The sequence below is a fragment of the Xenopus laevis genome, chromosome 9_10S (genome assembly GCF_017654675.1).
Source record: "Xenopus laevis strain J_2021 chromosome 9_10S, Xenopus_laevis_v10.1, whole genome shotgun sequence".
Taxonomy (NCBI): domain Eukaryota; kingdom Metazoa; phylum Chordata; class Amphibia; order Anura; family Pipidae; genus Xenopus; species Xenopus laevis.
The window spans coordinates 4876749-4890338 of record NC_054388.1 but is presented as its reverse complement, the minus strand read 5'-3'; the positions used below and the strand labels follow the sequence as shown (position 1 = coordinate 4890338).

The following is a 13590-nucleotide window of genomic DNA, read 5'->3' as shown; positions in this document are numbered from 1 at the left end:
CTGGGAACGTTTGCTGGGGTTCGCTGTACCTGCATGCCTCTTTAAAATTGTGTCTGAAACAGTCATGGAGGGAAAGACATCACGGGATTCATCTATTAACACAGGCGCTAAATTGCACTGCTGCCGTTATCGGCACTTTCCGACTGCTGCAAAAATGCATCAATTGTCACTTGAAACGACAAGGATAGTGAATATTCTGGGATGGGGGTGCCCTGGGCTGGCCACTCCATCATAGGGGGGCCCCAAGTGAGCAGTAATGTGATTCTTGCTCATCTCTGCCCAAATGGCTTGTGCCAAGTAGGGATGCACCAAAATCCTAGATTCGGCCTTTTCCAGCAGGATTCAACCGAATCCTTGTACCTGGCCAAACTGAATCCTAATTTACATATACAAATAAGGGTCGGGAAGGGAAATCACTTGGATTTTTTTCCACGGTTTCCTTTCCTGTGGAAATTTGCATATGCGGGTTCGGTATTTGGTCGAATCTTTGAAGAAGGATTCGGGCGAATCCCAAAAAGTGGATTTGGTGCCTCCCTAGTGCCAAGACAGTTACAGAAAACCAACAGCAGGTTCTTAACCAGCACAGGCTTTATTCCACACACAATGTACAGATGCATATTGGCATTCATTTTTTTTTTTTAAAGATTTTTTTCCCCTATATTAAGAAGGAAAAGGACACGTTAGTGAAGACCCTGATATACAATTCATAACATTCCTATACAGTTCACAATGCGAGGTTGCAGGGCCAGCCCTGTTAGGGAGTAAAGTGACCAGAGGAAAGCAGGTGCCGCTCCAAAGAGCCCGATCCAGAACAACCTTTGATCCGATAGGAAATTTTTTTGTTTTTTTTGGTCACTAGCCTCCTCAATGGGATTCACCCAGACACGAGTTCACTGGCTAGAATACTGTGTCCAGGCCTGCTTGTCTCTGTTAAACATTTACTAAATGAACTAAGGGCACAGTCGTTCGGTCACTTTGCTCCTAAGATTGACCCCTTTTTTAAACAAAAAAAAAAAGACCAGCAACATCAAAAAAGAAAAAGCTTTAAAACCAAGTAAAAAAAAAAAAAGTCCAACCCTAAAACTCTCAGCAGGATTCTGGGAATTTTAGTTCAAGCAGGTCCTGATTGGACACCCTTACAGTCCATGATGTGACTCCTCCCTGCCCTTAGGATTCTGATTGGTCAGATCCACAGAATTCCAATCATTTTAGCAATGATCTCCCACAAAATCAACAACACGCTCATTAAGAAAATCAAAATGCATGATACAAAAAAAACCACATTTTTCAATATATACACACACACACACACACACAAAGACTTTTCCCTTTTTGGTGTTTCTGGCTCTATAAACCCCCCCCCCCCGATAGGACTTTGTTCTGTAAGATTAAGTAAATCTGTGCCTGATGAAATACGGAGTATAAATTCATTAAACGTGCGAGTTAATTATTTGCTGCCGGAGGTACTTGCAGGCGGCCTGCACCCAATTACTACGTAACAGAAATGATACCAGAAGCAGCACACACCATGCCTATGTTCATGTTATAACTTCCTGGTGCCTCACTAATCAGAGTCCCATTTTCAGGAAGTTGACGCCTCAGTCCTCTCAGGAAAGTCGTCTTCCGATGGCGAGATCCATTGTCCATAGAGGAAGCAGCAAACAGCCTCTTGATACGGAAGAAAGATCCAGGCTGACCTGAGGATTCCATGAGATCATATATATATATATATATACTGTATATATATGACTGGACAGGAAGAGACTGTAAATACGGCAAAACCGGGTCCAGTATTTATCTTGCGGAAAGGAATAAACCGCATTGGGTGAGGTATATTTTCAATCCTCTTTTTTTTTGGTTTTTTTTTAATGTAGTTCTTACCAGTCCTGATCATATTCACATTCAAGGGTTTATTATTTAGCATTAGACCCATTTTTGTCTCCAAAGGATAAATCGAAATATCCCGGAGAGTCGAGAGTGCGTGTAGAAAAACGGGCGCCCGGTCTGACGTCCTTGGTCCGCGGTGTTCAATTGAGGTCGTACAACCCCGGGGTCAGAGGGGCAGGAGGTTTCGGTTTCTTCTTCTTGCTTGTGCCGCCTCCACTCGCCAGGCTGACGTGACTTGGCTTCTTTTTCTTAGGTTTGCGAGTGTCCGAGTTATTTGTACCTAGGGAGGGGCAAGGAAAGAATAATAGGGAAGGAAGGAAAAGCACACAGATGAGTCGTAATACTACACACGTGTAAAGCATCTGCAACCAACAAGAATGACAGTGGGTTATAATAATAGTCTATGATTAAAGGGGAAGTAAAATCTAAAATAGAATAAGGCTAGAAATGCTGTATTTTGTATACTAAACAAAAACTTACTGCACCACAATCCTAATTAAACAAACGATTTATGCTTTTAAAGTTGGCCACAGGGGGTCACCATCTTGTAACTTTGTTATACATCTCTGCAAGACCAAGACTGTGCACATGCTCAGTGTGGTCTGGGCTGCTTAGGGATCGTCATAAATGATCAAAACAGCACAAGTCAAATAATATTTGCCAGAAGCCGATACAGCAAGACTGATTAATAATCAGAATATACAGACTGCACTGGGTCCTGTGTTGTCATGTAATCTAATGTGGATTTTATAGTTTTTGTATTGTTTAATACAAACTTTCTCCAACTCTGCAGAACCAGTGGCTGCAGCAAAATAATCCTCCAAATAGAATCCCAGTTTATCTGTTTAAATCTGGCTCCATGATCTTTGTCCCTGCAGCTGGAGTTGGAAACAGTAAAGGGGATGTAAAGGCAAAAATAAAATCCAATACAAATCTCTACACAGTCGCCGACTGCTCTACAGGGAAACAAACAAAGCTGCTTGAGTTCTGCATGGCTGGGAAGTAAGGCGGGGGCTCCCCCTGCTGTTCATAAGTATGATTGATTCCCTGCAGAGCAGTTAGGGACCGTCTGACAATTCCTATCCACAGCTAAATGAAGGGAGAATTTCACTGCATACAGTCAGGTTTCTTATAAAAACGGTACATATTTTTTAATTAAAGTATATTGGAGATAGGGTTCTTTACATTAAAGGGTATGGAATTTTATTTTTTTGCCTTTACATGCCCTTTAAGTGTTTATGACACGAAACGCGTAAGGCTGTGCACACAATAAACTCTTCACTGGGGATGGGTGAATATTTTCACTGCAAAAATTATGCCCATAGACTTGGATGGCGTTGTGCGTCAAAAAAATTTCACTGCGAGACTTTAATTTATGGGCGTCGACAACATTTCGCAGGTGGCGAATTTTTCCGACACGGGTCAAATTTGCCCATCCCTACTCTTTGCTTTGAATTTATCTGCGTGGTGGAAATTTGCCTTCTTTGAGTGCCTGCTCCAAAGGTTATTTCGGTTTGTCCGCTCCCCATGCTAAGGGCGGCACACTTGGGCCTCTTCCTATATGTGGCGAGTAATCACTTTCTACTTGGAGACCCTAAGCTCCAGATTTATCAATAAAACAAAGTGTCAATGACATGAGATCTTGGGTCTCTTACTGGCTTTGGAGGACGCAGAATCAGAAGGAGAAATGTCCGAGGATCCGTCCCATTGAAGCCGACTCATCAGCACCTGTCCCTCCACCACATCGAAGCTGTCGTTGTCCGTACTGCCGTCAGCCTCGGGAAGAGAGCTGGTGGGGAGAGCACGGTCTGTAATGCTTAGCCTTAGAAACAGGTTGTGTGTCCTTTGCCCTGGGCAGTCCTATAGGTATGGGCTAGAAGCAAGCAGCCTCCAATGTCATGAAGGAGAAAAGGCTGCAATGTGTGTTGCTAAAGAATCCAAAATGGGAAAAGCATGAAGGAACCTCATTCAGGATTCCATGCCAGAGGGGACTGTACCCTAAAACTGTCATCAAGAAGCCCTAAGTAAAGCTGGGAAGTGTCCAGTCCTAGAAGTAGCGAGAAGAAAGGGATATACTGCTAAGCATCCTATTGTCCGTGCTCCTAATAGTTATTTATGTTGCCACTTACGCAGAGGAGCCCAGCAAATAGACCCTCACTGATCGGCGCTGGTCATCGGTGTGCTGGGGGCAACGATGTGATCTGAGGGGGAAACAGGGAGCGATGAGGAGAAAGCAGCAAAGTCTTTGGTTTAATGAGGTAGTAATGCAATACACCTCCCACCAGTATCTCAATGACTGACCTGGTACACATCTTCTTAGTGTGCTCCGATATAACCCCACATTGCTACGGAAAGAACACAACAGGTGAAATACTAACAGCATTCCCATTGGATGTCGCTGAACTATCCTGAAGTAGCAAAATTACTATGGGTATTTCATATACACCTTGTAGAGAACGATGTGCTACACCGATACCATAATGATTGAAATGGCAGCACCCATACATACCCCTAAGGCCGATTTGTTAACCACAGTAAACGCATTCCAAAAACAATGCCGCCGCCCACCTCTCCATCCCCCATGATTCCATAAACACGTTGGCGTTATTGAAAGGGACTGGAATGTCTTAATTTTTTAGTATTCAACTTAAATTGTCGCATTACTCCCCCGACCTTACCGTGGTTAGAAGTGTTTGAAGCTCATCTGGGCCAAGGTTCTCATAACTAATCCCTGAACTGCTATTATACTGAAAAGGGAAACAATTGTTAGTGGCGGTGCAGGCGGGGAAGCACATTATATATCTAAAGTCTAGTAGAGTCCTGCGCGGAACCGATTTCTAAGACCCGCATATTTACCCACTTTGATCCGCTACCGGACCCGCAACTGTCTTATACGCAACCGGACCTGCAACCACCATCAAACAGGAAGTGATGGTGATGCAAACCGGAAGTGACATCATCACAAGAGGGCGGGACAGAAACGTTTTGTAAAACTTTAAAAGGAGTAAAATATAGACAATATTACATAAGATAAATTTAGATGAGACCCGCGGCTATACCCGCACCTGAAAATCCTCCCCTCATTCTGCAGGGTGCCCGCTTTTTTTGAGGGTAACCCGCAGGTACCCGACCCACTGCAGGACTCTATAGTCTAGTACCGGGCCCAATTGTTTTTGCAATGGGATTATAAAACAGTAGGAAATGGGAAGTGTTACAGAAGCTTGTAGAGTATTCATTCTACTCCTAACAGCCAGCCTCATTCCAGCGGTACTACTACAGGTATCGGATCAATTATCCGGAAACCGTTATCCAGAAGGCCCCGGAATTACGGAAAGGCAGTCTCTCATAGATTCAATTATAATTAAATAATCCAGATTTTTAAAATTGATTTCCTTTTTCTGTGTAATAATTAGGGATGCAACGAATCTAGGATTCGGTTCGGGAGTCGGCCTTTTTCAGCAGGATTCAGATTCGGCCAAATCCTTCTGACCAGCGAAACCCAAATATGCAAATTAGGGGCCACCCCTAATTTGCATATGGAAATTCGGTTAGGTATGCAGCCGAATCTTTCGCAAAGGATCCAGGGGTTCGGCCGAATCCAAAAAAGTGGATTCGGTGCATCCCGAGTAATAATAAAACAGTCGCTTGTACTTGATCCCAACTAAGATATAATTAATCCTTATTGGAAGCAAAACCAGGCTATTGGGTTTATTTATTGTTTCCATGATTTTCTAGTAGCCTTAAGGAATGAACATCCAAATCACGGAAAGATTTGTTATCCGGACAACCTCAGGTCCTGAGCATTCTGGATAACAGGTCCCATACCTGTAATAGCCTTCTTCTATTTTACCAAGCTCCCGGTCTAGAATAAAGGATAAAAATAGAAGCAGGAAACAGTAAGTAATGCTTCAATCTGAAATGGATCAAACAGCAGCAGGGTAAGTGGATTCATTCAGTTTCGGGCATTCAGAATACAAAGGTGACCAATCAACTTCGTAGATCCAAAAACGTTGATGAGAAAACGAAAGAGCCATTCTTTTCCCTCTGTCAGCTCTTGTAAGGTGTCGCTGTAGTGCCTCGTCTTACCTTAAACGGGTCAGAGTTAACAGAGAGATCTCCTGTAAGAGGAAATATTTAACGCGGTGTTAGAAAACCTTTAATGGGATCCTGTCATGGGAAAACATGTTTTTTTTTTCAAAACACATCAGTTAATAGTGCTGTTCCAGCAGAATTCTGCACTGAAATCCAATTCTCAAAAGAGCAAACAGATTTTTTTATATTTAATTTTAAAATCTGATAAGACATATTGTCAGTTTCCCAGGTGCCCCCAGTCATGTGACTTGTGCTCTGATAAACTTCAGTCACTCTTCACTGCTGTACTGCAAGTTGGAGTGATATCACCCCCTCCCCTTCCCCCCAGCAGCCTAACAACAGAACAATGGGAAGGTAACCAGATAACAGCTCCCTAACACAAGATACCAGCTGCCTGGTAGATCTAAGAACAACACTCAATAGTAAAATCCAGGTCCCACTGAGACACATTCAGTTCCATTGAGTAGGAGAAACAACAGGCTGCCAGAAATCAGTTCCATCCTAAAGTGCTGGCTCTTTCTGAAATCACATGACCAGGCAAAATGACCTGAGATGCACCTACACACCAATATTACAACTAAATACACTTGCTGGTTCAGGAATGACATTTTATATTGTAGAGGGAATTATTTGCAGTGTCGTTTAGAAATAAAAACTACAATATAAAAATCATGACAGAATCCCTTTAATGTGAAGACTGAATCCAACTACGTTTTAATCTGGAACAAGTAGCTAAAGAGCCGAATTTGTGGGAACATCTCAAAAAGCGAGGAGAGGTTCCCATAGTAGATGAACTGCAGGTGGCACCGCAAGTATGAGACGAGGCCCCCGCACGGATTCCAACTGCCACCCCCTTGTTTGTAACCCGGAGCTGACACAGTTATGTTCTAAATGAGAATTAAAAGGATATCCAGTGTCACTCACCGTTTTTGTGTTTTAGGGACTTTGATCTGCGAGGAGAATTTGGGTTCTGAAACGGGATTTCAAGTACTTTATTAGTACACACATATGATACACAAAAAATAAAGGAGGCGAGTGGGCACCTCAGTATTGAAGTGGAAATTAAAAAACAACATATATTTAGCACCCCAATTTCACCCACCTCTGAGTTGCAAATGAGGAGAATTGCACATGTATGGCCAACCTAAAGGATATTGTATAGTTTATATCAACAAGCTGCTGTGTAGCAATGGTGAAAATTGAAAAAACTCTATATGGCACAGGTTAAATAGTGGATAACAGATAACACCATTATGTTCTACAGAGCTTATCTGCTGTGTAACCTGAGCCTTTTCTCCTTTGAATGGCTGCCCCCATTGCTACACAGCAGCTGATTTATATAAACTATAGTAGTACTTATCTGTTATTTACTGTGTATCCTGTGCTTGAATGGCTGCCCCCATGGCTACACAGCAGCTTGTTTATATAAACTATAGTAGTACTTATCTGTTATCTACTGTGTATCCTGTGCTTGAATGGCTGCCCCCATGGCTACACAGCAGCTTGTTTATATAAACTATAGTAGTACGTATCTGTTATCTACTGTGTATCCTGTGCTTGAATGGCTGTCCCCATGGCTACACAGCAACTTGTTTATATAAACTATAGTAGTGTTTCTGAAGCAAACACATTAGTTTTACCAGTGCAGGGTGTTTTTTTGGTGTTACTGTTCCTTTAAGATGCAAGTACAAGAATCTAGGGAAGGTTTGGCAAGCTGAAAAATTTAAATGAAACAAAGTAAAAAAGGTTTATTGTGGCAAGCCCCGCCGATTACCGATAATTACTATTATTTTAAGAAATTCCAGAGTAATAAAATACAAACATAACCAATCGTATTGTTTATAATGTGGGTACATAATAGGGATGGCGCGTAAGACAATTAACCCTTTAAGCAATGAATGAATGGAAGGGCGGAGTCTTGATACTGGGCCCAGTTCTGAAAGAGTGCTGCTAAATAACAGCCTGTAATGTAAAATGACTTACCTTCTCTGCTTTTCTCTTCTTTGCTAAAAGTGCAGGAGAGGCAAGTAGGAAAGAGAGGGAAGAAAACAGCAGAAAGAAAGAAGGGGAGAAGGTAAAAGGGGTACGGGAGCATGAAACAACGGGGAAACAAGGGATTAAAGCAAATAAAAAGCAAATTAGAAAAAATAAGAAACGTGACAAGAAGAGGAAGGGGAGACAAGAGAAAAAGGTTTAGCCCGGGTGGAACAATCACAATAGTAACCAAGCAGGAATTTCGGCTCAGCGCAGATTAGTTACCTCCAGACGCATTAAACGCACCTTTCTTCTCCGATCCATAGGACCAATCGTTATCATTAACATCGTCGTTATCTTCCTGGTCACTCTCCGACTTGTTCATGTTGTTACTGCTTGCGATTCTGGGGAAAAGATAAAAAAAAACGGTGAATACCTACAGGAGGGTCGTCAGTCAATATAGCGCTTAGCTGTGGGGTGCTGGGAGTTGCAGCAACATGCGCGCTACTTAAAATGTGGTGTCGACAGGTGGACCTCTGATCAGGGGCGTGACCTTGGTAATCCTATCACAGAAACCCCACAGGATCACACCTCTCTGAGTTTCAATGTGCCGTTGGATTAGTGGAAGAGTCTATACAGGGCCGCCATCAGGGGGGCACAGGGGCTACAAGTGTACTGGGGCTGAAGGGGGACCCGACAATGCTGCACTTTCAAAGAGCCGGACCCCCCTTGACATCGCCGTAGCCGTGCCACCTCCTTACGAAGTCCCAGCTGAAATGCAGAAGTGCCGGAACAGCCGAAGTGGTGAAAAGACCCGTAGTCACCGAAACAGACGAAATCTAAGTCCTGGAGCAGCAAAAAGAGCCAAAGTCATGAAAACAGCCGAAATTGAAGTCCTGAAGCGGCGAAATGACCTGAAGTCACGGAAACAGTCGAAATTGACGTCCTGAAGCGCGAAATGACCTGAAGTCACGGAAACAGCCGAAATTGAAGTCCTGAAGCGCCGAAAAGACCCGAAGTCACGGAAACAGTCGAAATTGAAGTCCTGAAGCGGCAAAAAGACCCGAAGTCACGGAAACAGCCGAAATTGAAGTCCTGAAGCGGCATAAAGACCCGAAGTCACGGAAACAGTCGAAATTGAAGTCCTGAAGCGGCAAAAAGACCCGAAGTCACGGAAACAGCCGAAATTGAAGTCCTGAAGCGGCAAAAAGACCCAAAGTCACGGAAACAGCCGAAAATGAAGTCCTGAAGCGGCAAAAAGACCCAAAGTCACGGAAACAGCCGAAAATGAAGTCTTGAAGTGCCCAAAAGACCCGAAGTCACGGAAACAGTTGAAATTGCATTAGGGATGCACCGAATCCACTATTTTGGATTCAGCCGAACCCCCGAATCCTTCGCGAAAGATCCGTCTGAATACCGAACCAAATCCTAATTTGCATATGCAAATTAGGGGTGGGAAGGGGAAAACATTTCTTACCTCCTTGTTTTGTGACAATAAGTTAGAGTCCTGCAGCAGGTCGGGAACCTGCAAAAACCTGCAGTACCCTGCGGGTTGCAGGGAGGAGTTTCGGGAGCAGGTATAGACCCTGGTCAGAGGTTCTCCGGGTTTGCGGGTCTTCTCAATAGCAAGTTTTACTTTTTTTTGATCACGCCTACTTCCATTGATGTCACTTCTGGTTCACAACGACAGCACTTCCCGTTTTACTCCTTTTTTCTGATCACGCGCACTTCCGGTTTATGACAGCACTTGCGGGTCTGGTAGCGGGTCCAATCGGGTAAGTATGCGGGTTCGGGTTTAACAAATTGGTTTCGTGCAGGACTCTACAATAAGTCACACGATTTCCCTCCCCACCCCTAATTTGCATATGCAAATTAGGATTCGGTTTGGCTGGGCAGAAGGAATCAGCCGAATCCTGCTGAAAAAAGGCCGAATCCTGGATTTGGTGTATCCCGACCTTGGATACATGGCGTTTCCAGGAAAAGCGTGCTTACATGGACCTGCGTCGATGTCAGAGGAATTGCTCTTTGATTTGGGACAGATAATCCGGACTTCCCTATCCCTAATAGTTGAATTCATAAAGCAGAATAAATGATCCTCCTTATACTGGATTCTTGGGAGTGAAGCATTATGAATGGCACATGGGAATGAGTTATGTTGGATGTAAACTCTCTTTTTATGTTTGTGATTAGATAAATACAGGAGAATAATAATACTAGTCCTGCCTATGTAGAATCTGCAGTAGATCCTGGTCAGCCAGCCAACGCTATCCCTAAAAATCCATCAGATGGCAGCACATCCAAGAAAACGGCAGTTGGTGCGTGGGTGTTCCGTAAAGGAAATAAACAGATACAAGCAGAAATAATGTTCCGAAAGGGCCGTCGTGATTGGTTTATTCATAACAAGCACTTGTATTTCTATAGCGATTTGGGGAATGACGTCAGTTTCTTTAACGTTAATGTCGTCGTGCTTATAGGAGTGACAATGGCAACTTGATCTCATCTTGTTTTGCTGTTCTGATTGGCTGGTTTGGCTTTCTCCCCATAAGAGCGTTTGTTGTTTGCTCTTTATTGATATGTTTATAGGAACGTCCACCGTATCATATAAGCTCAGTAAGTGACAGCAGCATGTGAATCAGTGAATCAGCAGAAAAGAAGATGGGGAGCTACTGGGGCATCTTTGGAGACACAGATCTTTACTGCTAAAGGGCTGTGGTTGCCTTGGGCTGGTACAGAAGCACAAAACATCATGTACAACATTTCTACCTACTTCTTTATTTAGGCTTTAGTTCTCCTTTAAGGAAGAAAGGGGCCTAGTGGTGTTGCTTTAAAGACATGTGTCAGGGTAAATAAATGTGGCAGATATTAAGGCTTAAGAGCAGATAAAAACTGCACTAGAGTTTTCCCATTACCTGCGGTTAGCGATGCGGCTGCTGTTCCGGCCCATACCCAGACACTTCTCGAGGTGAGGGGCAAACCTGGATGCAGCGATACTACGGTTACAGTTAGGACACACGCATTCTTTGCTTTTCCACTGGTTGTAAACCTGACCGAAGATATCCACCCCCGGCTGGTCTATTATTTCTGTGAATGGCAATAAAAGAAAAAATGGAAAGATTAAGAGAAAGGGGGGGGGGGGGAAGGGTCGTATCCCGCAAGCCTAACAAAGCAGCAGAATGGTGGAAAAGTAATCAAACAACGATGCCTCCATCCTTTCTGTCACAAAAAAACAGTACTGTGATGCTTTATGGCAGAGATTCATGTCATGTCTATAAGTAAATATTCAGACCACAACTAGTGGCGTGTTTAGAGCGCTGGGCCCGCCTGTAAAAACGAAATCTTCAGAGAGGCCCGGCGCACTCCCTATCCTCCCACCCACTTCCCATCCCTCCTATTCCCTGCCCCAACCATTCCCCGCCCGAACACTCCCTGCCCCGAACACTCCCTGCCCCGAACACTCCCTGCCCCGAACACTCCCTGCCCCGAACACTCCCTGCCCCGAACACTCCCTGCCCCGAACACTCTCTGCTCCGAACACTCCCTTCCCTGCCCCTCCCATTTCCTGACCATTTCCCGCCCCAACTATTCCCTGCCCCGACCATTCCCTTCCCCGCCCGACCATTTCCTGACCATTCCCTGCCCCGACCATTCCCCGCCCGAATTGCATCCCCCTTCCTCGTCGCAGGTATGAGAACGGCTGGGGAGGGGGGTTTCTTTTTTATTTAGTATAAAGGAAGCAGACCAGAGTCCGCGCTCCACTGTTCCCCGGGAACCCCTGTGGGCTCTGCTTCCTCTATAGTTCCGCCACTGACCACAGCTATCACAGATGGATTCTGAGCCTGAATAGGATTTACTAGAGAGAATCACATAAAAAGGTGGCAAAAGCTACTCACCAAAATCCTTTACACTGTCCGGGTCCGTTTCGTCCAGCAAGAAATATCCACATTTAGCAGCACGATGGACCTCAAAGCTGAGCCCCAGACATGTGTCCTCTATCAGGTCTGTGTATATTTCATGAGCAATGGCCTGAGAGAGACGAAGGGACGGTGTTATGCAGCTCCGGGAGAAAGAGAAGGCACTAGAGCAAGCCATGAGCCTACGGTTTTGAGAAACAGTGTAAAACAAGAATGTGCCAGTATATTATACACTTTTAAATATAGAAGTGGGTTTTTTAACGTTAGGGTTGAATTCTCCTTTAAGGTTGGGTGTAGGTCTATAGTGGGCGGGTTAAGGTCAGACTCTTGATCTTTGATTAAGTGTCCCAGTGACACGAAACGCGTCAGGCGAGAGATGACTATATAATAAAGCTTCAATTTTTAATCTACTATTTTTCTGGTCTGATCAATACGTGAGTTTACCAGCGTGCCCTGCGCCAACTTTTATGCTTTATATAAGGTCGGACTCAGTATGCAGTGGGCGGTTTAAGGTCGGGTCTGGGTCTGTAGTGGGCGGGTTAAGATCAGGCGAAGGTCTGTAGCGGGCAGGCTAATGTCGGGGGCAGGTCTGTAGTGGGCAGTTAAGGTCGGGGGCAGGTCTGTAGTGGGCATTTCAGGTCGGGGGCAGGTCTGTAGCAGGCGGGCTAAGCTTAGGTGCAGGATTGAATCGGGCAGGTTAAGATCAGACTCAGGTCTATAGCGGGCAGGTTAAGCGTAGGTCTGTAGCGGAGGGTTAAGGTTGGGTGCAGGTCAAATTTCTTTTTAACCTGCACATAATTAGATCACAGCCCTGCAGTCCCAGTTCAGTCCCCTATCAGGTCAGCCTAGCTGCTGATTGGTTCCTATCCCACAGTGCATTGTGCTGCCGGCTCCCCTGCACAGCCTGGGAAGGGAGAGCAATAAATCTGCCTTTTTAAAGCATATTCCTTCTATTGAATAATGCGCTGGCACATTCTTATTTATTGACATATTATGTCTCCTTTAAATGGCCTCGTCCCATAGGAACCACTCAGCTCCTCACAAGAACTCCTTTCCTTACGTACAAAGTGCCGGATCTATTATCTTATTACTCTGTATTCCGCCGCAGGGACTATAAAGGGCCGGGATTGGCTCCTTACCTCCAGTTTGCTGTTATCCAGGCCACACAGAGACATGTCTTCCATTTTCATTGGCAGGCGCGACTGGGAAGAGGCCACTCAGGCAGATAAAGGGTGGGCACCGGTCCTACCTGTAACACACAGGAGAAAAACATTCCTAGAAATCTGAGGAGAGTTACACAATAATAATTATATAAATATATAGAGAGAAAGAGAGAGAGAGGAATAAACCAACAGAGATCAGTCCCCCCCTACCTGGGTGAGTGCACTGTCCCAGCCCCACACAAAGCAAGTTATGGCCCTTTGTTACTGAACTACAATTCCCAGAATGCCTCAGCACTGGAGCCTGTCATTTCCCAGGAACAGGGGAGCCACAGGCAGAGCTTAATGTTGGATAGAAGACAGGGAAGCTCCATTATGTCTGACTGCATATAAATACACAAACATCCATACATGATGCACTCTCTCTCGCTCCCATCTCCTCAGCTCTCCGCAGCCGCCGCCATTTTCCTCCACCAGACAATCTCAATCGCCGGCAGAAAACATCGACCCACCCCCTGTCTCTCTCTCCCTCCCATGTTGGGCGTGGCAGTCATTTGTCACCGCAA

At 44.7% G+C, this 13590-nt stretch overlaps 1 protein-coding gene across 4 annotated transcripts; it reads right to left on the bottom strand.

Annotated features, from left to right (window-relative positions):
* Positions 1–570: 570 nt before the first annotated feature.
* Positions 571–13590, bottom strand: atxn7l3.S (ataxin 7-like 3 S homeolog). 4 transcript variants are annotated; one of them, XM_018238066.2, is made up of 13 exons: positions 13436–13590; positions 13004–13113; positions 11844–11976; positions 10863–11034; positions 8239–8357; positions 7963–7985; positions 6904–6949; positions 5974–6005; positions 4566–4634; positions 4189–4232; positions 4017–4088; positions 3543–3676; positions 571–2167 (listed from the first exon to the last, which is right to left on the bottom strand). In XM_018238066.2, the coding sequence occupies exons 2-13, from the start codon at positions 13052–13054 to the stop codon at positions 2028–2030; spliced, it is 1035 nt and encodes a 344-aa protein (XP_018093555.1). In that variant the 5' UTR covers positions 13055–13113; positions 13436–13590; the 3' UTR covers positions 571–2027. The 4 variants fall into 4 exon arrangements, with proteins under 4 accessions (XP_018093555.1, XP_018093557.1, XP_018093554.1 ...); XM_018238068.2 differs by having other exon boundaries at positions 8260–8357; XM_018238065.2 differs by having other exon boundaries at positions 13238–13553.